This window comes from Colletotrichum navitas (assembly GCF_030913465.1).
Source record: "Colletotrichum navitas strain CBS 125086 chromosome Unknown LY79scaffold_102, whole genome shotgun sequence".
NCBI lineage: Eukaryota > Fungi > Ascomycota > Sordariomycetes > Glomerellales > Glomerellaceae > Colletotrichum > Colletotrichum navitas.
In genome coordinates, this window is record NW_026850648.1 from 29712 (window position 1) to 56386 (window position 26675).

The following is a 26675-nucleotide window of genomic DNA, read 5'->3' on the forward strand; positions in this document are numbered from 1 at the left end:
GTCCAATGCCGAAAGACCCACATCCCGCGAGTCAACGGTGGGCACCGGGGCTTTTGCACCACAAAGCACACAGCGATTTTCTTATCAAAGAGGGACACAGATCTGAGATTTATCAGCGGCCAGCGGCCATAACTCCGCGTCTTATATAGTGGCTCAAGAAGCTTTTTTTCGTCTACGAATCCCGTCATCTTCTTTACGATGACGGGACGCCTATGACGCTCTGACGCCCCGGCCGCTGTTTCTTTAGGCTGCTGGTTGTCAGTTGCTAATCTCCCCGTTAGTTCCGAGTGGACTCGTACGCCATTATTAGAAAGGGGTTGGTTGTACGGAGATCTCAGGTAGCTCTTTATCGCGGACCAAATCACATATAGATGCCGACCCCGACGCGATGAATCATGTGGTGGAAACCGATAAGTAATGAAAATAAATAGAACCCCGGCACACTGCCTTCTTCTTCTCCCTTCTTAACCTATCCCCCTTTTTAACGTAACCATCTTCTTTGCAGCGTCATTCATAACCCCTGACAGTAAGGAGGTAACATCAAGCTCTTCGTCAACCCGTGGAGGCGCCATGGAATCCGACGGCACGCTAACAGGCGGCTCCAACTACAGAAGCCGTCCGGCACAGAGATGAACGCTCCGGGTTTCCTCCTCGCGAGCTCGGCGTAACATGGCAAGGACTCGCGGTACGGGCCGTCAGCTCCGACGCGTCGATACACGAGAACGTGCTCACTCAATCCAACATCCCCAAGCTCGTCAAAGAATCGCGGCACAAGCCTCCCTTGAAAACGATCCTTGACAACACACACGGCTGCGTCAAGCCAGGCGAGATGCTCCTGGTTCTCGGCCGGCCCGGCTAGGGATGCACGACACTGCTGAATATCCTGGCGAACCACCGCCGGGGCTACACCTCGATGACCGGCGATGTGCATTACGGCTCGATGAGGGCCGAGGAAGCCCAGCGTTACCGGGGCCAGATCGTCATGAACACAGAAGAGAAACTCTTCTTCCCTACTCTCACGGTGGGCCAGACTATGGACTTTGCAATCCGCCTGAAGACTCCCTTTCACCTGCCCGAAGGCGTGTCGTCCAACAAAGAGCTTCGGGTCGAGGTGCGAGATTTCCTACTCAAGTCCATGGGCATCCAACACCCGTTCGACACCAAGGTCGGCAACGAGTATGTTCGCGGTGTGTCCGGCGGTGAGAGGAAGGTGTTTCCATCATTGGATGTATGGCCACCAGGGGTTCGGTGTTTTGCTGGGACACCAGCACCAGAGGCCTGGATGCCAGCACGTAAGTGATTTCTTTTGATTCGTGTGATATGATCAGACAGGGCTCGTCATAGTGAACAGGAATATGGCCAGCTGAAGCTAACCTGATCACAGGGCGTTGGAATACGCCAAGACCGTTCGCGCGATGGCCGACGTCCTTGGTCTCGCGTCCATCGTCACTCTGTACCGAGCAGGCAACGGTATCTACAAACTTTTCAACAAGGTCCTGGTCCTCGATAACGGCAAGTAGACGTACTACGGACCCGCTAGCGAGGCAAGACCCTTCATGAAACGCCTCGGCTTCATCTACTCCGACGGCGCCAACGTCGCCGACTTTCTTACCGGCGTTACGGTCCCAACGGAGCGCGCCGTCGCACAGGGATTCGAGAAGACCTTTCCCCGCAACGCCGAAGCTCTGCGAGCTGAGTACGGGAAGTCGGAGATCTACCCTCGAATGATTGCCGAGTACGACTTCCCGACAAAAGGGAAGACGAAAGAGAAGACAAGACTATTCCAGCAGGGCGTGGCTGGCGAGAAGCACAAGCATCTCCCGGATAGCAGCCCCCTGACGACGAGTTTCGCGATGCAGGTCAGAGCTTGCATCGTTCGACAATATCAGATTGTATGAGGTGACAAGGCCACCTTCATCATCACGCAGGTCTCTACATTGGTCCAGGCCCTCATTGCCGGCTCGCTCTTCTATAAATCCCCGAACACCACCGGCGGCCTCTTCATGAAGGGCGGTGCGCTCTTCTTTGCCCTCCTCTTCAACAGCCTACTATCCATGTCCGAAGTCGCCAACTCCTTCACAGGACGGCCGGTCTTGCTCAAGCACAAATCTTTCGCCTACTACCATGCAGCCGTCTTTTGCATTGCGCAGATTGCAGCTGATACCCCAGTCATCCTCTTCCAAATCGCCACCTTCTCCGTGGTTCTATACTTCATGGTCGGCCTCAAGACGACGGCGGCGGCCTTCTTCACCTTCTGGTCAGTGGTCTCCACAAGGATCATGGTAAGCCAACTGTCTTTGTTGAATCCCAACTCGGTACTTACAAACCATAGTGTATGACGGCCATGTTTCGCTCTATCGGTACGGGCTTCACGACGTTTGACGGCGCCTCCAAGGCATCCGGGTTCATGGTCCGCGCACTGATTATGTACTGCGGCTACATGATCCAAAAACCCCAAATGCACGACTGGTTTGTTTGGCTGTTCTGGATTGATCCCCAGTCTTATGCCTTTGACGCGCTCATGGCGACTGAATTTCACATTCAGTCGATTCCGTGTGTCGGACCCAACCTTGTGCCTAACGGCCCCGGATACACCGACCCTGCCCATCAATCCTGTGCTGGTGTCTCAGGGGCCACTCAGGGAGCGACGACCCTTACTGGCGACCAGTACCTATCGGCATTCTCATACAACCACAGCCACGTCTGAAGAAACTTTGGCATCGTCTGGGCTTGGTGGGCTCTCTTCGTTGCGCTCACCGTATACTTCACCTCCAAGTGGCGTCCGTCAGCTGAGGGCGGCTCTTCCCTGCTCATCCCACGCGAGAACGCCATGATCACCCGTGCCCACCGCCAGGATGAAGAGGCGCAGTCCTTCGGAGAGACCGTGGAGAAGAACAAAGTCAACAACGAGCAGAGCAGCAATGACGATGGCAATGTCAACTAGAGCCTCGTCCGCAATACCTCCATCTTCACCTGGGAAAACCTCTCATACACCTTCAAGACCACGTCAGGAGACCGCCTGCTGCTCGACAACGTCCAGGGATACGTCAAGCCGGGCATGCTAGGCGCCCTGATGGGCTCACTCCGGCGCCGGAAAGACGACCTTGCTCAATGTCTTAGCCCAGCGAAAGACGGACGGCGCCATCCGCGGGTCGATCTTGGTCGACGGCCGCCCCCTTCCCGTTTAATTCCAGAGATCGGCCGAATATTACGAGCAGCTCGACGTCAACGAACCCTTCGCCACCGTCCGCGAAGCCCTGGAATTCTCGGCCCTGCTGAGGCAAAGCCGCGATATCCCCCAGGCGGAGAAGTTGGCATACGTCGAAACCATCATCGACCTCTTGGAACTCCACGACCTCGCCGACACCCTCATTGGCCGTGTCGGTAACGGTCTTTCTGTCGACCAGAGGAAGCGTGTCACCATCGGCGTCGAGCTGGTCTCGAAGCCCAGCATCCTGATCTTCCTCGACGAGCCCACGTCTGACTTGGATGGCCAGTCTGCCTTCAACACGGTCCGCTTTCTTCGCAAGCTAGCCGATACTAGCCAAGCCGTTCTCGTCACCATCCATCAGCCTTCCGCTCAGATCTTCTCCCAGTTCGATACCCTTCTCTTGTTGGCAAAGGGTGGCAAGACCGTATGATTTGGTGACATTGGGGACAACGCAAAGACCGTCCGTAACTATGTACCCGCTATGGCGCTCCGTGCCCGGAGGAGGCCAACCCCGCCGAGCACATGATCGACGTCGTGTCTGGACACCTGTCCAAGGAGAACGACTGGCACGAGATCTGGATGTCCTCCCCCGTGCACGATGCCGTCGTCAAGGAGCTCGACCACATGATTGAAGAGGCTGCCTCCAGGCCCCCAAGTACCACCGACGACGGTCACGAGTTCGCCCTATTGCTGTGGGATCAGGTCAAGATTGTCAGCCGCTGCATGAATATCTCGCTCTACCGCAACGTTGACTACATCGACAACAAGTTCGCATTGCACGTATTCTCCGCGCTCTTCAACGGCTTCTCTTTTTGGATGATTGGCGACTCCGTGGGCCACATCACCCTGCGGCTCTTCACAATCTTCAACTTCATATTCGTCGCTCCCGGCGTGATCGCCCAGCTGCAGCCGCTCTTCATCGACCGCCGCGACATCTTTGAGACCCGCGAGAAGAAGTCCAAGATGTACCCTTGGATCGCCTTCGTCACGGGTTCCGTTGTCTCCGAGGTGCCTTATCTCATCATCTGCGTCGTCCTCTACTTCGTCTGCTGGTACTACACCGTCAGCTTCCCCGGCGATTCATCCCGTGCCGGCGCGACCTTTTTCGTCATGCTCATGTACGAGTTCGTCTACACCGGCATCGGCCGGATCATCGCGGCCTACGCCCTTACCGCCGTCTTCGCGTCCCTGGTCAACCCGCTCTTAATCGGCGTGCTCATCTCCTTCTGCGGTGTCCTTGTATCTTACTCTCAGCTGCAGACTTTCTGGAAGTACTAGACGTACTATCTCAACCCCTTCAACTACCTCATCAGTACCTGGGGGAGTATATGAATGGTATGGGATCGGGTAGCAACCTCATCAACCCGGATGCGACGGCCGGGTGCCGTGTGTGGTAGTACCGTGATGGTAGCGACTACCTGAGAACAGTCAACCTCAACGACTACTACTGCAGCTGGCGCGATGCGGCTATTGTCGTCATATTCGTCCCCAGCTCGTACTCTCTTGTCTACCTCCTCATGAAGCTTCGCACCAAGACGTCCAAGGAGGCGGAATGAACGCCTTCTAGTTATACTCAACTTCAGCTCGTTTTCTTCCGACTACAGTGGCCTCGTATCACGGCGAACTAGATTGTATCGCTCCCGCGGGTGTCTCCACTGGACGATGGTTTCTTTTTTCTTTTTCCTCGTGTGTCTTTCGCGAGCATTTGGATCATCCTCCGCGAATTTCTTTTGATGCATTTGCTGGAATGGGTCTTATCATGGCCAGGGTTTCCTGCAGGCGAGATTAATAGACTCACAACAAAGCAAAATAGACGGGGTATATATTGCCAATTCATTCTCCTTCCTTTTGTAAGAGGATGCTTTGGAGTGAAGTTGGAACAAAATACATGAGGCCTGCTTGCAGTATGATAACGTAGCTACACTCAAAGCATGCTGTCAGTCCGCCGACCTTTCTATCTCGTTAATGAAATATATAGCGGTGGCTGTATTCTGAGAAATGACTTAGTTCCGTGAATTTCCCACGAGGCAGCAATGCCTCTTCCTGTGTCCTCCTGCTGATACCAAATCGGGGGTACCGGTCCGGCCGGCAAGAGATGTGAAGCGAACAGAGTCCACAGTTGGACTCTTAGGCTCATTCTTCTGCAACTATACGAGCAACAGTATCCCCAAACAAGCCGCTGCAATGGGGGGGTACAGCACTCCAACGAGCCAAAGTTGATCTTTGCCGTTTTCTCATTCAACCAAACGCCCTCGCCTTGCGATCGAGGGACGAGGCATGGATGGGAAACGAGACGCAAGCCCGCACGGCTCTAGATCGACGAGACGGGGGACGCCGGAACCCCCAGATTTCTGTGAGTCCGGTAGGGCCGCGGCGGAGAGGGGGCGTAGTTGGCGGTTCTGCCGACCCCGCACGGAAGGCAACTCTATCACGACGCCGGCCTTTTGCACGAATATTCGGACGACAGGGTTGAGGCCAAAAGGTTATGGAATGGCAATTGGGCTAGCCGTGCTATTAATAGGACCGCCTCACAATAACAAGCTTTGCCCGAAAATAAACGCATCTTGGTGGTTACTAACCGTCTGTTTCTCCCCCTGCAGGAATGACGGGGTGGGGGGAGGCAGTGGACGGAGGAAGAAGCTCTTGGTATTTTTCAAGGAGAGAAAAGAAACGACCCCCTTGCGTCACTAGATTGGGCCGCGCTCGCTTTGGCTCTTCTTCCAATCCGTTGGCTGCCCGCTTTTCTCGTCAGCGAACGCTAAAGCTTTCAAATGGGCGCGTACGGCCCGGGACAAGGGGCTTGTCCAGCTCTTCTTTGCAAGATTCTTCGGGCCGTTCTCAGCCTCGAAATTGCCGGTTCTGTCGCCTCAACCTTACGGCTGTGAGCTGTCTCTTTTGAGTGTAGGTTTGAGAGAGTGTCGGGGATTCGAACTCTGGAACGGAAGATTGACGGAGTAACGCTCTCCTGGAGAGCGCTGGGCTTGCCCGGCTCACAAGAGGATTCTCGACTTGAGTAAGGCTGTCATTGTTCATCGATTCGCTAGGACCCGTTCTACTAGCCCCTTTCACCCCTCTTTTGCAGTTCAATTAAGCTTCTGAAACGGCACACGCTGTGGTATACGCCGTCCATAATGGCCGCCAAGAGGTCTATGTCATCTGTTTACGCACCCTTGGTAGGAACGACTTGATAGCGAGTCCAGCGACTTATGTAAAATACGGAGCCGATTCAACGCCGGGTGTTTGTGAATTGCTGACTTACCCCGCCTTGGTTTTTGAAACCACGTAGGGACCACGTCTAACCGCCATCAATAATACAGGACAACGTGGCGCAGTGCGGTGTCGCGGCCTGCCGCGACAGCACAAGGGTCCTTCGGCTTGGGTTGTGCCCAAAAGAAGATAACTCTGTTCAAGGGAAACTTTATCAAATAGCCTCATGGATGACTTCATACAATTTGCGGGGCCACTTTTGGTCTGGTGAGGGACCTCAGGTTTAAAAGGTCAAGATCCAGCTTCTGTTGAACAAAGACTTGATATTCGAAATCATCCAGTTTTCTGATCACTGGCGCTCCCACAACCAAATATCAAAAGCTCAAAGCAAAGACACATCGTCTTATTCTCATATCTCAGTCGCCTCGGACCCCCGAAAAGAAGTCAATTCTTTCAAACATGACGCTCAAGGGAATCTCGCCCGTCATCTCTCCCGATCTCCTCAAGATCTTGGCTCAGATGGGCGAGGGCGACGAGATTGTTCTCGGCGACGCTCACTTCCCGGCGCACTCGCTCTGCCCACCCCATGTGCCGATCCTCCGTGCCGATGGTAAGTTAAACCACGCTACCCCCAAGACAAGGACTCTCGGGAGACCAGGGGGGGAAAACGAAAATGCTAAGCCAAAGAAACAGGTATCACCATCTCCCGCCTCCTGGCCGGCATCACCCCGCTCCTCGACCTGGACAACTCGGGCGTGCCGGTGGTCATGATGGAACCTGCCAAGAACGACTCCTATGACGCTAGCGTCGAGGACGACTTCCGCTTCTCCCTCAAGTATGACGGTGAGGTCGCGAAGACGGACCGGGCCGCCTTCTTTGGGCGCGCCAAGAAGGCCTACGCCATCGTGGTCACGGGGGAGAACCGGAAGTACAGCAGCGTCATCCTCAAGAAGGGCGCCAGCTCCCCGTACCCGAAGAGGAAGAGCAACCAGACGTCTCACCTCTGAGGCGTGGCGAATGTGTAACTTGTATGTGGGGGTTGGGTCCGGTAACGTAGTGAGATATTGGAGAGGGGGCCCAAAGGCAAGAAGAGGCCCACGGGGGTTTCTTGGGCTTGTGAATAGTTGAATGTTTACCTCCATGTTCTCTCTGCGTTATCGAATTGGCATTGTAAACTCGGTACCCTCACAACTGTGTTTCTTACTTCCTTTAGTTAGGTAGTGTAGCAGACGAATAAGAAAAGGTCACATTCAGTCACATCAACCAGAGAAACGTATTCCGATGACCGAGAAGTTAATCTCACTTGAAGTCCTTTTAAACAAAAGCAATTGGTCAATCATATAAGCTTTGTTTCCAGTGATTAGACGAATCTATCATCAGTTCTTCCGATTCGCATGTAACTATAAAGTTCCAAAGTGCAGACTCGAAGGCTACTGTAGCCTTGTTTCCGGCGGCGATGCTATCCTTGTCCTTACCAGCACGTACTTCCTCTGGTTGGCGAACTAACAAACCCCAATGACGGTACCCGTTTCAAAATCTGCTGGGCTAACAACGAATACTGCTGCGCAATGCCATCTCCTGGGAGATTCAGGTTGGACACCAAGCTCTACTGCCCAGAGTGGCGAGCATTGCGAGGGTGGGGCCGCTCACGGAGGCGGCTCCTGGGTTCGATGCACAGTCGCGGTGTAATCAGCGCGTCCGATGGCCCATCAGTCGCCTCGGAGAGAGAGGGGGATGAGGTATGTGCGCGCGCAGCCAGAGACAAAAGACGCATGTGGCGTGTTTGGCCCAGAGGGTTTGGATCAGAAACCCAATGTTCAAGACAAAATCAGCCTGGCGGGGCTGTTCGACTTGCCGTATTCATAGGCAGAAACGGACGCCAAAAATAATCTGATTCCCAGCCAAAAGAGGGGCGTCCTTGCTGTTACGACTGGTCACACAGTGCAAGTACCCTTTTCCCGCTGTTCGTACAATATGTAAATGGAAGTATGTTTGTTTGTGCATGGCGCATGTTAGCTTCGTGAATCAACGTCGTAGTAAGCTCCGGAGGTGGAGTTTCCACCAAAATGCACAAATAGCGACGGGCCCCAGTCTCTTTGCAGAACCTGAGCTTAGTGGACGCTCGGCCACTGGGCGGCCACGTTGCCGCGCAGACCACGGAGCGACCTGTCGTCGTCTGATCAGAGTTGAAGTAGTTGTGGATAACGAGGGGAAAACCTGGGGGTCTGCTGTCAGTACGTAATAGAAACTGAGGTCAAATGATAGATAGGTATGCGGATGCGGGCCAACGAGTTTGTTGGTCGGGAGTTCTGCTCGCGTCGTCAATTCCACTTTCCCCAGAAACAAAGGTCATCGTCCATCGTAATGTGCACTTTTTTCTTCTTCTTTTTTTTCTTCTTTCTAGGCGACGCTGCTTTCCGGAACTCGCTAGGCATCACTGCCGACGGCCACCGACCAGGCGACGAAAAGTAAAGTCCTCTTGGGCGGTCTGTAGTGATGGGAGGGGGGGCGTTGAAGGAATGCTCGCTTGCGTCGCCAATCACACGGCGACTCGACTGGGACGATTCCCGTCGTAATGGAGAGGGCCAAGATGCAGTAGCTTCTCGGCGTATCCAATCGAGCCCTCACCCAAGCCGAATGCAAAGTCCTTGTTTTTGAACCAGCTTTTGGTTCTGGATGACACGAAATGCCATGCGATGCCATGAGATACAGAAACCTTGGGTTTCTTGGGTTCCTTCAACGTCATGTCATCGACGTTGGTGCATCACGGAACGGGCTGTACAACGTGGGATTCCGCAACGTACACGAACGACAGGGCTAATGCTAAGGTTGTCGCAAAACTTTTGCGCAATTTTCTCATTGCCGGACGAGTCGTTTGAACTTGGCGGTATCACCTGTTCCTTCCCAAAGCGTCGCTAGGCCAGGCCAATTCAGGCTGATGGAAGCTCTTGGCATCAGCGGTCGCGATGGGAAAGGAAACCCCATTTCAACCCCAATTCATGTTGCGCATGGTGCAGCACTGTACGGATACGCGCTGTGTAAGCCAGGAAGTAAATAGGCCTTGGCTCGTATCAGTCAAGACGCCTCTTTTAGCAGTATGGCTGACTGGTAGCCGCATCGCTCGTCAACCAGTCGCCGCTACGCCACAGGGAGGAATAAGGGTCGTCGTTGGTAAGTGTATGCCACCTAGGCTGGACGCCTCGCGGCACAGGTACCCAGATAAGAATGGGAATGGATGGTGTCAGCTGGAGCAAGCTCCAGTGCACATTGAGGCAGGTGCCCGAAGCCACAGATGGCAAAAGAGAATGCATATGGCCCAATAGCCGTACTCCCGGCGTGGCGATGATGCTTGGATGGCACAAAGTGAGACCAAATTCGGGCCGGGGCTTGACCGAATTGGGACGTGCCAGGTAGCGGGCAGCGATCGCGGTTGCCTACGTCTGGCGCGATGCGAACTCGATAAAGGTATCATGGCAGAAGCGAGCGACATGACGGAGGACGGGCAGGTCCAAACTTGGGATCGGAAAAAGATATCGCAACGAGACATGATGGGCTGCAAAACGTCGACCAAGACCGTCACTGGGTGTCTTAGCAGATGCGTATGACACAGCCTCTGCCGTTCAAGATCGTCGCTGAGAATTCGTTATCTTTGCCGAGACTTTAATCTCCATGTATTATGTTTTGTGTATCGCCGGCCAATTGTAGGCCATGGTGATGCACCACCCCTGGAGTCGGAACGGGCAAGGAGGAAGCAGGGCGTGGGTAGACCCGGCGCTCCAACAGTGCGGCGGCCGTTTGGCGTTGGCGTTGGCGTTGGCGTTCGGGAACGTTGGGGCACGGCACTATCGAGTTATGTCGCCCATGTGGGCCGGAAGGGTCGGGTCGTTTAACCAACTCTTTTGTGGACTCAACCATAATAGTTGGACCCCCATGTCGCTCTGACGGTGGATTGGCGATGGTGGTCGGAACAGGTTGATGACTGGTGGGCTGACTGGCGATCGGGATATCGGGGGGAGGGGGAGACGCGGTAGCAGGCAGGTGATGGAGGCCTTCGTATGTGGCCAACTCTCAGAGGAACGAAGGCTCTGAGCAGGTTGACGGTATAGTGTGGTTCGACAGTCTTACGGTGGCATTCTAGAAAGGTTCTTTGGCAGCGTTAGTGGCTGCCCCCCCCTATCTCAGCGGCGTACATGGCAGGCCCCTGCAACGCCAAAAAAAAAAAAAAAAAAAAAAAGACTCGCCGAAAATCAATCAGATGGGGTATGGCGGCCTTGTAACATCTGAATCTCAGCTCGCGGGGCAGAGCGAAGGGCCAAGAGGCGCAAACAGGCAGGAGAGGAGCTCGAGCTGGGTAACGGGCGTTGTGTTGCATTCAAGGATTCGGGTGAGATTGGGTCAGACCCATGAGGCCGAGGGCTGTCTGTTCTGTCGGGTGTCCTGGGCAAAGCGGCAGGATGCGAGACAAGACGCAAGAAAGCTGGTGGCTGTGAGATTCAAGCAGCTATGCCCAGACTTGGGTCATTCCCGATGAGGAAGCTGGTCAAGACTCGGCTAGAGTGTGCGGTGCAGCCAAGGGCCGCCAAAGAGACCAAGCCACGCAGCCCTGTTCCAGAAGAGCTTGGCCACAGCTCGGTAGCGCCGGGAGAGTGCGATGACATTGGCTGCTGGTGCGAGGTGGTGCAAGGTATTTCCTTCGGGATGGTTGGTATACTGGTGATCGCAGGAAGTGTACTGAATAAACAATCTGGAAGTACTCCGTAAAATGAACGGAAAGGACGAAAGGACCGAGGCAACAGCTCGTACACTACGTACCCAGGTATCTAGGTACCTAGGCAGGTAGTAGGTAGAAACATGCATCCGTAAAATAAGGTCTTGAAGGTATGCAAGCCTGCCTGCCCGTGCCTTCGCTTTTGGGTTTTGTGGGAAGGTGCCGTGGGGCCATAGTTCATCCCTTACCTACCTGAGTACCTACCTAACATGTTTTTCCCCCTCCTCCTCCTCCTCACGCAAGCACTCCCGCCAATGGTCGCCAATTCATCAATCCAACGAGGCAACAGTCGAAAGGGCGCGTTTTGTACTCTGTACCCATCCCTCATCTCTGGGTTCAAACTCATTCATCATCTCTTGTCTTGCCACCTAGTTCACAGCTTCTCCCACCCTTGCTTGGATGGGGCTTGCTGGTTCGTCACATCACCTTGCATTGACCACTCTCGCCCCGTCGTTCACGCTGACAAGTTCGTCTTTCCCGGTATCCTGGAATCGTTCCCCTGCTGCCCATCGAAACACTCAATCCCAGGCCCAGCTTCCAGCTTCCGGCCCAAACTTTTGTTTCTCTTCTTTTTTTCGCCAGGCCCAGGATCCCAGGCCCCCCCCTCCCTACACTACCTACTCCCATCAATCATTACCGCGTTGCAAGAGAGGAGAGGCTAGGAGCAGAGACCAGATGCCAGAGGACCGGCACCGTCCCACCCCCGCGCACCGCTACCGCTCCTCATCCAATATCCCCAAGTAGGTACCTACGGATAACACGTACGTGCCCCCCTCACGTACATACTCTGGGCTGAGACGATACAAACATTGCACCCATTTCCTGTCCTGCTGTCCAATAACCATCGGCCACCGAGCCAAGAAGTCCCCAAAGAGATGACCGGCTCCTCTATCCGTAATCACTTGGCAAAGACGCGTCGACCATCTCCACCTTCTGATCTCAGAAAAATTACTGGCTTTGCCAAGCCGCCCGTGATGCCTTGGATGGGATAGCTGGCCCGTGGTGATGAGAGCCACGGAGCGTCTCGCTCTCATTCTCCCTCGTTCTCGCTGGGCATCAATCGACGAATGTCCGTCCGATTACTGTACAAGTGGGTTGTCACTGACTCCGAGTCTTGTGTAGCCGCATCGCACAGACCGAGGGTCTGCTTGCCAATCGTACGAATACCTACTACTATCTTAACTCGACCCAGCAAGCGCGGCCGGCCACTTCCTTGCATCGTTTGTCTTCCACGCAGCTTCCATTGCTTCTGAACTTCCAATCAGCCATCCGCCATGCATAGCACCATCCATCTATGCATGTGCCTGTACAATGAAAGTGCGCAGCCCCCCGCCCGTCTGTCGCCTTTTTCATCCACCCTCCCCTACACCCTGTTCCTCCTTCGTCCCATTTCCTTCCGTTTTACGGGTCCACCGACTGTTGCAATCGCCGCCATGGCCATACCTACCCAGGGCTCATTCATCTGTCTCGACCCTGACGTATCTTCCCACTCTACTTGAAGTATCTGCGTGCCAGAGGCCAAGTTACCCTATCATATGGTGGGTTCCCGCAAAATAAGCAGGAAGGAGGCAGGGGGGATAAAAATGAAAAAAATAAAAAAATAAAAAAAAAATTAAATTCTCTTGAAAACAATTAAAAAAAGGGAAAAATAAATATTGTCAAAGGCAGGGACTAGGTTGGGGCGGGCAAGACGCTGTTTCCCTTGGTTCGGCTTTGTACCTTTTCTGGTTCTAGTGTACTTTGAGGTCAGGCAACGGAAGGAAGGAATGATGACAGGGGAGGGGCCACCACTAACCCTACCAGGGAGGGTGAGAGGGGTCCTGGTTAGTGTTGCCGCTTCCCATCCGTTGGATCGCTCCAGGTTGGTTGCCCACCAGAGGTGTAGTGTACATCCCCTTCCCGTGTTAGTCATGCTCCCGTACCAGCAGATTTCTGCGATGGCACTGCCGTACCCATACACCTTTGCCCAGCCTGGAGCGGGCGGCCGTGGAGTATCGAGTCCAACATGGGAGCATATCGGAGGAGCATGGGGGTACAGCATTTGCGCACCACCTGCATATGTCGCTGTCGTGCTCGCTACTGCGCTGCCTCCCTTAAACCTTGTCTGCCTGGATAGGTAGGTAGGTAAGGCAGTGTACCTCACCTAGGTAGCTTCCTCGTCTCTGTCTCGAACCTTTATTAGACGGCATCCCACGGCGAATTTCTCTTCATCCCGTCTCCCCCCCTCTCTCTTACCTCCTTACCCCTCATACTCTTGTAGTCCTTTACAGAGTAACACTAGGCGCCTCCCCTCTTCCGTCGTCAACAAGGGCAAAGATCACGACAGGCGCCACCGCGCAAAGCTTCTTCTTCCTCTCCTTGTCAGATCATTATTCCGCTCCTGTCTTGAACTAACGAGTAGCCTTCGCCATGTCCAAGGAGGATGCCGAGGTCGGCGTGGTCCAGCCCAAGTACGACCCGCCCGCGTACGACTCCGAAAAGGGTGATCACGGCACCGTCGGCAGCCACAACGTGCCCGAAGACTTCCGCGAAGATGACTTCAGAACCCGCAATGGCCTGAACCTCCGCAGCTTCCAGCGACGTAAGGCTCCTTTTCTAATTAATGCTCGCCAGTCTTGCCCTGGCAGCCCCGTGAGCTCCCCTGGCTAACATACCCTATAGGTGATTGGGGTACTGGTACTGCCGAGCTGGATCGCTCCATGAAGCCCCGCCACTTGCAAATGATTGCCATCGGCGGTTCCATCGGTGCTGGTTTCTTCGTCGGTTCTGGTAGCGCCTTTACCAAGGGTGGCCCTGGCTCTGTTCTCATCTGCTTTAGCATCGCCGGTGTCATGATGTTTAACGTCGTTTACGCTCTCGGCGAGCTTGCTGTCCTCTACCCTGTCTCTGGTGGTTTCTACACGTACTCTATCCGCTTCCTCGACCCTTCCTGGGGTTTCGCCATGGGCTGGAACTACGTATGTTTCTCTCAAGACGCCTCCAACCTTGCACCCATCATCTCTAACAAGTCGCAGGTCTTCCAATGGTTCATCGTCTTACCACTTGAACTCACTGTCGCCTCCTTTACAATACAGTACTGGAATAAAGATATCAGTGTAGCTGTCTGGATTACTCTCTTCTGGGTCTTTATCATCATCATCAACATCTTTGGAACTTTGGGCTACGCTGAGGAGGAATTCGTCTCCTCGGCCTTCAAGCTCGTTGCTACCGTCATCTTTATGGTCGTCGCGGTTGTTCTCATCTGTGGCGGCGGCCCTGAGGGCGGCAAGTACGACGAATACTGGGGCAACCGTCTTTGGAGCGACCCCGGTGCGTTCCAGAACGGTTTCCGTGGCTTCTGCTCCGTCTTCGTCACCGCTGCCTTTTCCTTTTCCGGTACCGAGCTCGTTGGTCTGGCCGCTGCCGAGTCCAACAACCCTGCAAAGGCTCTCCCCGGCGCTATCAAACAGGTCTTCTGGCGTATCACCCTGTGAGTACCAAAACATACTGCCACTGTGTCTTTCATCGACTAACATCAAAATCCAGCTTCTATATCCTGGGGCTTACTTTTGTCGGTCTCCTTGTCAGCTCCACCGATGAGCGTCTCCTCAACTCCGACAACCCTTACGCCGATGGTGTTTCTCCCTTTGTCTTGGCCCCTCTTGACGCTCACCTTTACGGATATGACAGCTTCATGAATGTCGTCATTCTTGTTTCTGTTATCTCTATTGGTGTTTCTAGCGTCTATGGCGGCTCCCGCACCCTGACTGCCCTTGCCCAGCAGGGTTACGCCCCCAAGATCTTTGCCTACATCGACAGGTCAGGCCGCCCTCTTCCTTCCGTTGCTCTGAACCTTGCCTTCGGTGGCTTGGCCTTTGTCCGTATGGCATCTTCTGGTGGTGTCGTCTTCGATTGGCTTCTGTCCCTCTCTGGTCTTGCCGCTCTCTTCACGTGGGGCTCTATTGTCGCCGCCCACATTCGTTTCCGTGCCGCATGGAAGGCTCAGGGCCACACTCTCGATCAACTTCCCTTCAAGGCTGTTGGCGGTGTCGCGGGCTCTTGGCTTGGCCTCTTCCTGGTGTTTATCTGCCTGATCGCCCAGCTGTTCGTTGCCATCTGCCCCCCCGGCGGCGGCTTCGCCTCTGCTGAGGACTTTTTCAAGGCCTACCTCGCCGGCCCTGTCGTCCTCCTCTTTTGGGCCTGCGGTTATCTCTGGAAGCGCCAGGGTTTCCTGAAGCTCTCCCAGATCGATCTCGACACCGGTCGCCGCGAGGTTGACTGGGACGAGGTCAACGCGCATCGCGCCAAGGTGGCCAGCTGGCCCAAGTGGAGACAGTTACTCAACACCATCTTCTAATCGACCAACATCCGTTGCTGCCAGGGTTCCCTGGTATAAGTGAGGGGAAACAAATGTAGTGGTGCGTGTAAATAGGGGGTTGTGTGTTGGGAAGCAGCCAGTGGTTTTCCATCTTATCCCGCTATCTTGATACCTATCTAAAGTTCTTGAACCTGTATTCAGTTACGATGCCTCAACATAGACTTCAATATATTGGTCTACTGAATCTCATGTTGGCTCTTGTCACTGAAACCCTATGGCTTCGCGGTTCCTACTCCCAGGCATGCCTAAATGGTCAAGCATACTCCTATTTCGTATGCAAGTCTTTGTTGCCTTCACTGACATAGGTAAGTGATTATTCCAGGGGAGCGTTATTGAGATCTTTATGTGGCTCTAGCCAAATGGTAAAGTTTCTGACTCTACGAGGCTTGTTTATCGAATAAGGAGTTATGTTGAAAATGCAGGGCCGCCTTCTGTTCCTACAATGTCACCCAGTCTAGATACCATAAGCGGCAAATCAGCGATTCTTGGCACCCAATTGCGATTTCGAGATATCACAGGTGCTGCCATCTCGCGTGTCCAGACATCGGAGATGGGCCCCGTCTGTACCCGGCCATACGAGAAAAAGTAACCTAGATAGAAAAGACGTCTTAGAACGAGATTTCATCCCAGTAAAAGAGGACGTATGCTGGAACTGAGTGGGGAATTAGAAGGCCAGGAGGTAATATAGTCGGCAAACAAATAACCAACTCAGACTGCTGTACCTAACAACTGCTGCTAGTCCACCCAATGCGTCGACAAACCAAGCGTGACTAACTAACAGTCTAGACAAGGAAAATGACTACATTTTCAGATACATTTCAACCTAATCAGAGCTATAGCATCCTAAAAGAGGTGTCTAAAAGCCTGGTAGTTAGTAAATGCAATTAGCTCTCTGGTTGCTGAGTGGTATAGTGATGGGTGTAAGATTTAGTCTCTGACCCACGCACGGCAAAGAAGGTGAAAATGCATCTTAACCAAACCGCAAAGGCCTAACCAAGGCGATAAAATTATCAAAACTGAGGTATATCTCTCATATACAGCTAGTCCGGGTCTTTCGACAGTTACGCATCTTGTGTGTGTTCCATAAGGGAGATACCTACTGCTGGCTTGGACGTCTTATGTTACCCCCTCGTGTCGTCGCACTAAAGCCTGGGCATTTCCGGGGCCAGCTCAACCTCGATAACGCTCTCCTTCGCGGACGGGACCCTCCAGATCTTGACGATCTTGAGGCCGGCTGACCTCACCAGCTCCTCCCACTCCTCCTCCGTACGCTCCTTCGAGGCGCCAAAGTTCATCATGAGCAAATCGGCGACGGCAACGAACGGGTGGTCCGGGCCGCTAATGACGATGTCGTGTATGAGGATCTTGCTATACCCCGGCTTCATGGCCGCCTTCTGGTTCTCGAGGATCTTGCGGGCCTGCTTGTCGGGCCAGTCGTGGAGGATGTGGTGCATGTAGTAGGCGCGCGCGTCTGTGTCGTTGTCAGTCAGCTTTCAGTATGTGGCAAGAGAACGGGAAAGAAAGAAAGAAAAAAAGAAAAGAATAGATAAATAAAGGGGGTGTGTATATTTGGAGGTTCACATACGCTCAATCGGCTGAGGGGTAAAAAAGTCGTAGGTGATCCTGTGGACGCCCTGAGCGAGAGTGGAGTTCACGTCCTCGATCACCGCGGGGACGTCCTCGAGGTACACCCTTGAGGCGGTCCCTGGGTGCCGCTCGAGGAAGCATTGGATGTCTTGCCCGATGCTCCCGCCCACGTCGACGAGGATGGGCAGCCGCGTGTCGACGTCATGCAGCAGCGCGTCGCTCGGGTAGATGGACGTCCACCGGGCTAGCTCACTCGTCCCGCTCCTCTGCGCGATGTTGAAGACCTCCCCTTCGCGCGGGTTCTTTTCAAAGTAACGGAAGAGCCCGCCCTCGAAGCCGAAAGTCAGGTTGAAGACGGTCCGCCGGCTGTTGGAGGGGTTCTGGTAACCCGTTTCGGCGAAGTAGGCCGGCATTTTGAGGCACATGGGGAGGTGGTAGTCGTCACTGCAAATCGACTTTTAGCGATACTGAGTCTTGGAAAGACAGGCACGCCTAGAAAGAAAAGGAAGGGGGGGGAGACATGGCTTACTAGAACTTGATTGCAGTGTCAAAGTCTGACTCGGCGAGCTTCATGCAGAACCCGCCAGGCTTGTATTTTCCATCGGAGGTGACCTCAACCAGGTTGTTTGCGACCAGAAGACGGAGCAGGCGCTCTAAACAGGGTTCAGAATTACGAGATGTCCTCCCACGGGAAAGCCGGTTCACTCACGGAGAAGAGCTGGATCGAAGCGGTCAGTCAAGCCCGCGAGCTCGACGGTGGTCATTGGCGAGTTCCCATTCTGTTGCCATCGCTCAAATAGTCGCACGTCTCTGAGCACCCTCAGGACGCCTGATACCATGGGCTAATTGCACTCGTGGGTTAGGTCGGGGATGGATACAAAAGTTTCTTCAAATCACGCCCCGCGCAAATGGAAACGAGCCGTACCTGGTTCATGTACATCCTCACAAAAGTGTCCCAGGGAGACTCCACTTTGTTGGTGAGCTCATACAGCTTCATCAGGACCCTGCTCCTGTCATCTTCGTTCGTGATAGGTTCGTCGATCCCGTTGGCAGCTTCCAAGAAAGCGTGGACGGCGTCCGATGATGTGTCAGTTTCCGAGGCCATGTTCAAGTTTGGTCTGCTTCGTGGGTCCGATCAGGGCGCGTATTCTCTGTTGCACTATGTATACTCGCGGTATGTAAGTTTTCGTGATGAGTGAACTGAATGTCTTCAATTAACACCGATAGACACACGCGCTATTAGATTTCTCAACAATCAGCAGACGGGTAGGTTGGGGGAATAGGAGGAGGCTTTATAACCTTGTAAATCCCGCAGCGTGGTGTTGCACTGGTTTACATCTTCCGAAAGCTTGAAGTCGAAACTATGCTTTCCAAAAAAGAAAACCTAAAACTTCTCCATTTTGAACGGCCTGTCATTGATTGGAAACAAGAAGGGCGCATTGAGTGGGATTCGGCATCTAACGGACGGAACGGGTTTTACGGAGGCTGAAGGTCTGTACACGTAATACCCCGGGCCTCACTTTCCATTGGCAAAGTTCAACGAACCAAGTATCAATGTCAAACCCTATTCTTTTATACTCGACAAACCCCGCATTCTCGTGCTTTGAACTCAGATACCCAGAGGTCTGTGACGAATGTGGGACCAAGTGCTGCCCCGTGGTCGCAAAAGCGGTTGCAGATCCCCGCCCGCCCCTACGGCTCTCTTGTCAAGGGTCACGGCTTTTTTGGAACGGCAGCGGCCGTAGCGGCGGCGGCAGATGCCGACCCCTGCCCTGCTTTGCTTTCCTTTCTTGTCAGTGGACACGAATTCTTCAGAACGGCAGCGGGGCCAGCGGGGCCAGCGGGTTTGAGAAGAACATGCCGATGAAGCCTTACGGCGAGAGCCGGAACACCGAAGAGGTTAAGTTAAGTCAAGTAATAGCAAACCTAGTACAGTTGCATCGGCATTTCGAAGAGGTGTTGATCGACAGTCAGGCCCAACCACGTCGGAATTTAATTGCTTTCGCGATTTTTTTTTGGTTAGTGACAGACGTCGCGGACACGTTAGGGAATTGTCTTTCCCTGGTCTACCGTGCAACCTAGCATTACTGATTACACAGATATGGTCACTCTAGGGATAATCTTCAAAGCATCGCAAACATGTTTTACTATAAGAATATCTATCACAGGTAAAAACCTTGTCAACATCTCCTAAAATAAACTAGTCCCCTGGTAACAACAAATAGTACTCTGTTAGAGGCTTGTGTAGTACTAAGTAGAAGAGTCAATAGTGTAGTAATTAGGGGTTATTAGTAACTATTATTCTAATCTGTCCTTCTAGAAAAACTCTAAAGCTATTCTAAAACCCCCTTTTGTGTGCTGCCTAGTGTGACGTTATTCTGCTCCACGGCTGTCCTGGTGACTGTTAAGTTCTATTATGCATGGGGAAAAGAAGGGTAACTATTGTGGGTTGGATAGCCGAACAGCCAGTTAGTTGCCGCGAATTCTCGGCGGATCCGGCGGTCCGATAGCCGAGAATTGGCCGGCAATTAGTCATCGGATTTACGGCGATAACTCCAATAGTTGCCGGCGATGGTTAACATCGCAACAGTTTCAATAGTTGTAGTAAGTGTTGTAAGATATAGAACTTTAACAACAGTTATTTGATAGGGTATATTAGCCTCCTGTAGGCTGAAGAGGCTATTTCTAATTACAAAAAAACTTTTTTTTACCCTAACCTGTTATTTGACACGCTTGTCTAATGTTTGCGGGAGAAAGGATCTAAATTCCTTAATTAGCAAATAGGCCTTTCCCCCCTTGGAAACTAAGAAATAAGCAATGAATTAGAATGATTGGTTCATCTCGGCAAGTGAAGGCACTGTAAGAGCATATAATGACAGATTAATATCCTTGTCCTTGGTGTCTTGTTCTTTCCACATCAACGGCAGCGCTTGTAGAACAACGTCCTAGTATCTTTGGGAGTGGCTACTAGCACAATAGTGACCTTGCTAGACCTTGTAGAGCCTTTTTACTTCTGTAAGCCAAGGCCCCAGAGAAATTAACTGGTGGTGTAGCATGGCTTATCTCTAGACTATGTCGAAAGGAGCTCACTCGTGGTGCTGGCGTCGCTAATGAACCTTATTTCTGTTGATTTGCTGCTCCTGGTCTTACTAAATAGGTAATAGAGACCTAAACTGTCATTTTATTAATATTAGATCAGCAGTAAATAGTAGTAAACCCTAGGTAGAGATAGAGGTAAGAGTAAGTAGTAGTAGTATACTAAGAGTTAATTAGTATAGTAAAAGGTAAAAAGTATTAAAAGAGGAAAAAAGGGAGCAAATTGGTCCTAGGATTAGAGGAATATAGAATAGGAAAACAACAAGAACATTATTAGACTAGTAGGCTATTATTTAGTTAAGACTACTAGTAGAGAAGGTAAAGATTGTAAAAGTGGCCAGAGAGTGTAACCTATAAAATAGAATAAATATAACTAATAGCTATTAGTTTTCTTTTCTAGCTAATAAGAGAGCAGAAGCGCCAACTAATTAGAGAGCAAGGGACCAGGGGGGTCCAAGGGGAACAGAATCTTAGGCGGAATAGAATAACATCTCCTAACAGTAGGCATACGCCTGATTAACCAGGGATAATTGAAGTATCCACGAACTTTAATAGATTTCTTACCTAAATATAGCAACTTAGATGACAAATACACCTAGTCAAATAGCTACAAATTATAGGCAACAACATAGCGAATCTGCCAGATATACACATCATTAATATACACCTAATTGACTAGGGATTATCGTTGTCATTAACCGCCGTATCTACGCACTTCAACAGTGGTTGTTAATCAACTAGTTTATAATAGTTAGAGGTAAGGGCAGGAGTGTAGCAGCACCCTTGCCAATAGGCAAGGGTAGGGAATACTGCTGGTGGGCAGTGTATTACGTGACCGCCCAAGCCCGGCCGCATCACCCATATGCCAACAATCACACTACGTGGAAAAGCCCGATCCTCACATGTAAAGTAAGCAAATATACGACACAAAAGGTCCAAACATGTCAGCACTAAACTATTCCAAGAGATCCTGGTAGAGACAATTTCCTCACCAGGGTAGTCCACAGCTGTTCCGTAGCACCAAGCAGACCTGATGACCTAGCATTGCTTATAGTATCCGTATTTTTGTCACAAAGCTCTCTGATCACTCTAGGCAGCACAGTAACATTCGAAAAACCCCGCAAGCAGCTGAATTGCTCCATTATCCCTAGTCTAGAACCAAACTTCAATACGACATCTCCCAGTGATAACTTCTCAAATTTCTATAAATGTTTCGTTGGAACTTTGCGCCTTCTACTTATTTGTCGCAACTTTGACATAAATCTTTTGAGAAAATATACATTCTTGCCATTAACGATCCGTATCGTACCCTGTCCTCCACTCCTTGCCCTGTGGAAACCCAGAGACATGATGAACCCACGGCGTCTTGTAGCAGCAACTGTCGTCTTGCTTGGAACCGCTGCTGCGCGGCCGATCCTAGAGACCCCGGCGGGTACCATTATTGGTTCCGTGGTTGATGGCGTTGAATACTATCGCGGAATTCCCTATGCCCACCCACCCATAGGCCCATTACGTCTGAAGCCTCCTGTACGGCTGGAGAGATTGGGCACATTTAACGCAACCGGATTCGGTCCTTCCTGTCCACAAATGGCATTTCAAGAGTCTCCACCACTTTTCAACGAGGTGGTGACAAACCCTGTGGTCGAAAGAGCGCTCTTTCTGGGAGCAGCATTGGGCAATGAGGGCGAAGACTGCTTAACCATCTCCATTATGCGTCCAGAAGGCACCTCTAAGGATGCTCGCTTGCCGGTTCTATTCTGGCTGCACGGTGGTGGATTCGAAATCGGCAGCTCACAGCCATACAACGCTTCTGTCTTGGTTCCCAGGGGCGTAGCCCAGGGCAGGCCGTTCATCCTTGTCTCTGTCAACTATCGTCTTGGAGGTTTTGGCTTTCTCGGAGGCAAGGAGCTGCTTGCGGAAGGATCCACAAATCTAGGGCTCCTCGATCAGCGGATGGCTCTTGAATGGGTGGCTCACAACATCGCAGGTTTCGGTGGCGATCCGGACGCGGTTACCATATGGGGCGAAAGCGCCGGAGCACTTAGCGTCTTCGATCACCTCACACTGTATGACGGCGACAATACCTACAATGGCCGTCCTTTGTTTCGGGCCGGCATTATGAACAGCGGCAGCATCCTACTGGCTGATCCGGTTGATGGTCCCAAGGCCCAAGCTGTGTTTGACACTGTCGTAGAAGCTGCCAACTGCTCGGCACACCCTACCTTGGACAAAGTAGCATGCCTAAGGGAAACTGACTACCAAAAGTTCTTAGCGGCTACAAATTCTGTTCCCATATTCATGAGCTACAGCGCCCTTGCGCTCAGTTATATGCCGCGTCCTGATGGCAAAATCCTCACGGCAAGCGGCGAAGCTCTGGCGAAAGCCGGGAAGATTGCTCGAGTCCCAATAATTGTTGGCAATATGGAAGATGAGGTAAGTCAAAATCTTCCTTCAAATCGTCACGAGCTTGGTTCTGGGAAGGGGTTCATGTTCTCACATGTGTACAGGGCACCATTTCGTCTATATTTCAAGCCAACATAACTACCGAAAACATGCTCGTGTCGTACTTGAACGACGTCATCTTCCCCGGAGCTACTCGGAAAGACATTGCTGCTTTAGTCAGTACATACCCGTACAACAACGGCACGGTCGGGAGTCCATTCGGCACCGGCACAATGAATCAAGCATACCCTCAATTCAAACGGTTGGCGGCCATAATCGGCGATGTCTTCTTCATCCTCATGCGGCGGGCTTTCCTGGATATGTTACCCGCTTCCATGCCCGCGTGGTCTTTCCAAGCCGCCTTTGAGCGTGGAACACCAATCCTTGGGACCTTCCACACATCGGACTTGCCACGCATTTTCTACGGCAGTGATGACGCTAGCCGAGCGATGCAGGACCGTTATATCGCCTTCGTGACCTCGCTCGACCCCAACAGTGGAATCTCCGGTTCTGCTGGCTATAGAACTTCCTGGCCAAAGTGGAAAGAGTCGCAGCAACTACTCGAATTCGGAGCTAACTCAACCCGGCTCATCCCTGACGACTTCAGGGTGTCAAGCTTCGAGTATATCCAGGCGAACTTGGACAACCTCCACCAATAGTCCACATCCTGGAGCAACACCCTTCTAATATCCCGGCTACCTCAGCTGCATCGAGTTAAAGTATGCAACAGGGCATGTAAGAATAGAAGTAAGAAAGTCGTATTCGTCTAGAAGTAGAGATGTGAAGAAAGAACCCTATATATACATGAGTTATGCGAGCAATGGGCGAAACACCGCGTTAATATATGGCACCTGACAGACCACCTGACAGGTGCTATGGGAAGCTATCGTGACAGATAGTCAGGATATACACTTGGATTGAGCCTGTGCGAAGGTACCACGTCAGACTGGGGTGCCCTTCACCCTTTTCAGAGAGCTCTTGAGCGTGAATGGAGGCAATCGATCAAACAAAAGCTAAGAAGAGTGTTGGGGTTATTGATCCGAGACATAGGCTGGTAAAGGGCGTCCCTCGAATGAAACATTCAGTAAGTAACAGGAGGTGATTTACCGGGACATATATTTTACTGTGTCTACGAGACTGTATAAGAGTTTTGAAATAAGGCTTGGGGAAAGAAGCTTAGCGTCTAATGCTGTTTACTGATAGCCGCCATGATGCCAATTTCTATTTTCAAGTTATTAGGTCTAGGTACTCCGTACACTGTCCAATCCTGCAGTGGGGTATTCAGATAATGGCGCGCCTAACCTAGTCATCTTGCACTGTGTGCACTAGAAATTCTGACTCTAGACTACAGTCAAAACGTATCCGCTGTAGGTTAAATATTAACTTTCCGCTTTCACCCCGCACTAAGCCCAAAAGCACCATCGCCTGGGGATCGTGACCAAAAATGTGGTTGAGATACTGGTGAAACGGCAGGACATAGTCCTTCCGTGGTGCTCCCACCAAAGTCGACGGCCTCTGGATGGGATAAGGAGCCTATTCAAAATCCTATAGGGGCAGCCGCAACCTCCTCACCTCTCGTGCACTAGCAGCCGATTGATAACACAACCCTGGTGGTGTCTGTTCCGACGGTCCTTATCTGCGCCGGCGTCCGATCTCAACTATCATGCGACCCGCATCGGACCGTCCGACACATGCCCATCCTTGAGATGCGGGGCTTTGGGCGGGCGCCGACAACGATGACCCCACGATGGTTGGATTGCTGCACATACTACGTAGAGACAGAATCGCCAAAGTTGTTAAAAGAGCGTCAGCTTCAGATTCTCACCTTGTCTTTCCACGTAGAGGTGATCACCAGCAAATAGGGATTTTACACTAGTAGGAAAGACGACCATGTCGGCCAGACTCGAAGACTTCATTAACCCGCTGTGGCTCAACAAATTGCAGGAGGCTCAGGAACTCGTCCTCGCCCTTACAGCTTTGGCAGTCGCGGGGCTGACCTATCTCATCTATAATGTTAGTTCGGCCTTGCTCGTATGAGATACTGAGCAACGATTCTTACCATGACGATAGGTCGCTTTCAAGACAGATATTTCCTACATCAAAGGCCTGCCAGAGATCCCCGGGGCGCTGCCCGTCTTTGGACACCTGTTACAGCTCGGCCAAGACCACGCCACTGTGTGCGAGAAATGGTGGCGTCAGTACAACCAGTCCGTCTACCAGATCAAGCTGGGAAACACGCGTGCCGTCGTGGTCAACTCGTTTGAGGACTGCAAAAAGATGCTGCTGGGAAACCAGAACGCTGTCATTGACAGGCCCACACTCTACACTTTTCATGGAGTCATCAGCAGCACACAGGGCTTCACCATCGGCTCGTCTCCATGGGACGAGTCGTGCAAGAAGAAGCGTAAAGCCGCAGGCACTGCGCTAGGAAGGGCGTCTCTGCGCAACTACCACCCCATGTTCGACCTGGAGAGCTACTGCATCCTCCGGGACCTCAAGAAAGATAGCAAAAACGGCGCTCTTGAGATCAGTGTGCGGCCCTACATTCAGCGGTATGCGCTCAACACGACCCTCACCCTATGCTACGGTATTCGCATGGACGCTGTGTACGATGAACTCCTCCGGGAGATTCTGTACGTCGGGTCGGCCATCTCCCTACTTCGCAGCGCGTCGGAGAACATGCAGGACTATGTACCTATCATGCGATATTTCCCCAACAACGAGAAGAACAAACGGTCCAAGGAGCTCCGCGACCGTCGCGACACGTACCTCAACCTGTTGTTGGACAAGGTCCGCGAAATGATCAAGCTAGGCACCGATAAGCCTTGCATTTCGGCCGCCATTCTCAAGGACGAGGAGACGAAGCTTACGGGTGTCGAAGTCTCGTCTATCTGTCTGTCACTTGTCTCGGGCGGCTTCGAGACGATCCCCGGAACACTGACGTCGGCTATCGGATCTCTCAGCACCCCCGAGGGCCAGATCTGGCAGGACCGCGCGTACGAGGACATCAAGCGGTATTACCCGGACATGCGCGACGCCTGGTCTTCCAGCATCTCAGAAGAAAAGGTCCCTTATCTCAACGCCATTATAAAGGAGGCCGGTCGTTATTATACCGTCAGCGCCATGAGCCTGCCTCGCAAGACCGTTACAGAGGTGAATTGGAATGGGGCCAAGATCCCGGCCAAGACGATGATTCTCATTAACGCCCAAGCTGGAAACCACGGTGGGCCCAAATATTCCTTCTTTTTTTTCTTCCCCCGAAGCTAATGTGTGACCCAGATGTCGACCATTTTGGCCCCGATGCCGGCAAGTTTGACCCGGAGCGCTGGTTGTCCTCCTTGGACCCCCCAACCGAGCGCGAGTCCGTCGGGCTAAACCACCTCAGCTTCGGCACCGGCTCGCGCGCGTGTTCGGGCCAGCACATTGCGCACCGCCTTCTGTACACGGCGCTGCTGCGGCTCCTCGCGTCGTACAAGATTGTGGCAAGCGAGGCGGAACCACCCAACACGGACTACGTCGACTACAATCAGTTCAAGTCGGCGCTGGTGGCAATTCCACGCGACTTCAAGGTGAAGCTCGTACCGAGGGATGTTAATGCAACGGAGGAGTGTTTGAGGCTAGCAGAGGAGAGGACGAAAGATCACTACAAGGAGTAAGGGACCTCATTGTATGCGCTCGAGAGTTGCAAGGTGAAAAGCGACGATGGTCTCAAATAACAGGCGGTATTAACCTGGGATAGGGGGTTGCATAATACGGTAGTTTGACTTATCTAACATCTTGCACCAACATTTGGGCTAAAATCGAACAACAAGTTACGAGATCTCATAACATCTCTTAGAAGTTTAGTGCGCCGATCATGATATCGACATGCTTCAAGTGACGGGATGGTCTGCCGAGAATGGCACCTAAGAATCCCGACGACACACGTTTGAGTGGTAGCAAAAACCCTACGATTGATGTGTCGGCAGCTCCGACACAGTCGAAATAGCTATTGATAAAACCCCGCA

At 52.3% G+C, this 26675-nt stretch overlaps 6 protein-coding genes across 6 annotated transcripts; 5 read left to right on the forward strand and 1 right to left on the reverse strand.

Annotated features, from left to right (window-relative positions):
- Window positions 1-570: 570 nt before the first annotated feature.
- LY79DRAFT_594211 (ABC-2 type transporter-domain-containing protein) lies at window positions 571-4633 on the forward strand (the record flags this gene model as incomplete). Its single annotated transcript, XM_060561664.1, is given in 16 exon segments — window positions 571-616; window positions 630-838; window positions 860-1199; window positions 1211-1292; window positions 1385-1516; window positions 1541-1892; window positions 1908-2216; window positions 2333-2667; window positions 2710-2935; window positions 2945-3046; window positions 3099-3182; window positions 3195-3635; window positions 3669-3683; window positions 3713-4450; window positions 4490-4535; window positions 4563-4633. Coding segments are annotated over 16 exon segments (3528 nt in total).
- A 2130-nt stretch (window positions 4634-6763) lies between these two features.
- On the forward strand, window positions 6764-7538 carry LY79DRAFT_642098 (RbsD/FucU transporter). The gene is made up of 2 exons (XM_060562372.1): window positions 6764-7028; window positions 7112-7538. Exons 1-2 carry the CDS (start codon window positions 6878-6880, stop codon window positions 7423-7425), a joined length of 465 nt encoding a protein of 154 aa, XP_060408639.1. The 5' UTR covers window positions 6764-6877; the 3' UTR covers window positions 7426-7538.
- A 6057-nt stretch (window positions 7539-13595) lies between these two features.
- LY79DRAFT_594213 (amino acid permease) lies at window positions 13596-15522 on the forward strand (the record flags this gene model as incomplete). Its single annotated transcript, XM_060561665.1, has 4 exons — window positions 13596-13767; window positions 13848-14143; window positions 14201-14655; window positions 14712-15522. The coding sequence occupies 4 exons, from the start codon at window positions 13596-13598 to the stop codon at window positions 15520-15522; spliced, it is 1734 nt and encodes a 577-aa protein (XP_060408640.1).
- Window positions 15523-16652: 1130 nt separating this feature from the next.
- LY79DRAFT_642105 (O-methyltransferase) lies at window positions 16653-18689 on the reverse strand. The gene is made up of 6 exons (XM_060562373.1): window positions 18430-18689; window positions 18056-18366; window positions 17840-17972; window positions 17660-17783; window positions 17129-17574; window positions 16653-17014 (listed from the first exon to the last, which is right to left on the reverse strand). Exons 2-6 carry the CDS (start codon window positions 18233-18235, stop codon window positions 16686-16688), a joined length of 1212 nt encoding a protein of 403 aa, XP_060408641.1. The 5' UTR covers window positions 18236-18366; window positions 18430-18689; the 3' UTR covers window positions 16653-16685.
- Window positions 18690-21576: 2887 nt separating this feature from the next.
- Window positions 21577-23327, forward strand: LY79DRAFT_526671 (Alpha/Beta hydrolase protein; the record flags this gene model as incomplete). Its single annotated transcript, XM_060555861.1, has 2 exons — window positions 21577-22659; window positions 22734-23327. 2 exons carry the CDS (start codon window positions 21577-21579, stop codon window positions 23325-23327), a joined length of 1677 nt encoding a protein of 558 aa, XP_060408642.1.
- Window positions 23328-24070: 743 nt separating this feature from the next.
- On the forward strand, window positions 24071-26487 carry LY79DRAFT_617255 (cytochrome P450). Its single transcript, XM_060562009.1, has 3 exons — window positions 24071-24681; window positions 24739-25891; window positions 25948-26487. The coding sequence occupies exons 1-3, from the start codon at window positions 24559-24561 to the stop codon at window positions 26322-26324; spliced, it is 1653 nt and encodes a 550-aa protein (XP_060408643.1). The 5' UTR covers window positions 24071-24558; the 3' UTR covers window positions 26325-26487.
- Window positions 26488-26675: the final 188 nt, after the last annotated feature.

What these genes read in the sequence shown, in the direction of transcription:
- LY79DRAFT_642098 (XM_060562372.1), top strand. Translation starts at nt 6,878, where the DNA reads ATGACGCTCAAGGGAATCTCGCCCGTCATCTCTCCCGATCTCCTCAAG. An exon ending in GCCGATCCTCCGTGCCGATG is followed by an intron (nt 7,029 to 7,111) that starts GTAAGTTAAACC and finishes CCAAAGAAACAG; the next exon opens with GTATCACCATCTCCCGCCTC.
- LY79DRAFT_642105 (XM_060562373.1), bottom strand. Translation starts at nt 18,235, where the DNA reads ATGGCCTCGGAAACTGACACATCATCGGACGCCGTCCACGCTTTCTTG. An exon ending in CTTCGATCCAGCTCTTCTCC is followed by an intron (nt 17,784 to 17,839) that starts GTGAGTGAACCG and finishes AACCCTGTTTAG; the next exon opens with AGCGCCTGCTCCGTCTTCTG. An exon ending in TACCCCTCAGCCGATTGAGC is followed by an intron (nt 17,015 to 17,128) that starts GTATGTGAACCT and finishes ACAACGACACAG; the next exon opens with ACGCGCGCGCCTACTACATG.
- LY79DRAFT_617255 (XM_060562009.1), top strand. Translation starts at nt 24,559, where the DNA reads ATGTCGGCCAGACTCGAAGACTTCATTAACCCGCTGTGGCTCAACAAA. An exon ending in TGACCTATCTCATCTATAAT is followed by an intron (nt 24,682 to 24,738) that starts GTTAGTTCGGCC and finishes CCATGACGATAG; the next exon opens with GTCGCTTTCAAGACAGATAT. An exon ending in CGCCCAAGCTGGAAACCACG is followed by an intron (nt 25,892 to 25,947) that starts GTGGGCCCAAAT and finishes TGTGTGACCCAG; the next exon opens with ATGTCGACCATTTTGGCCCC.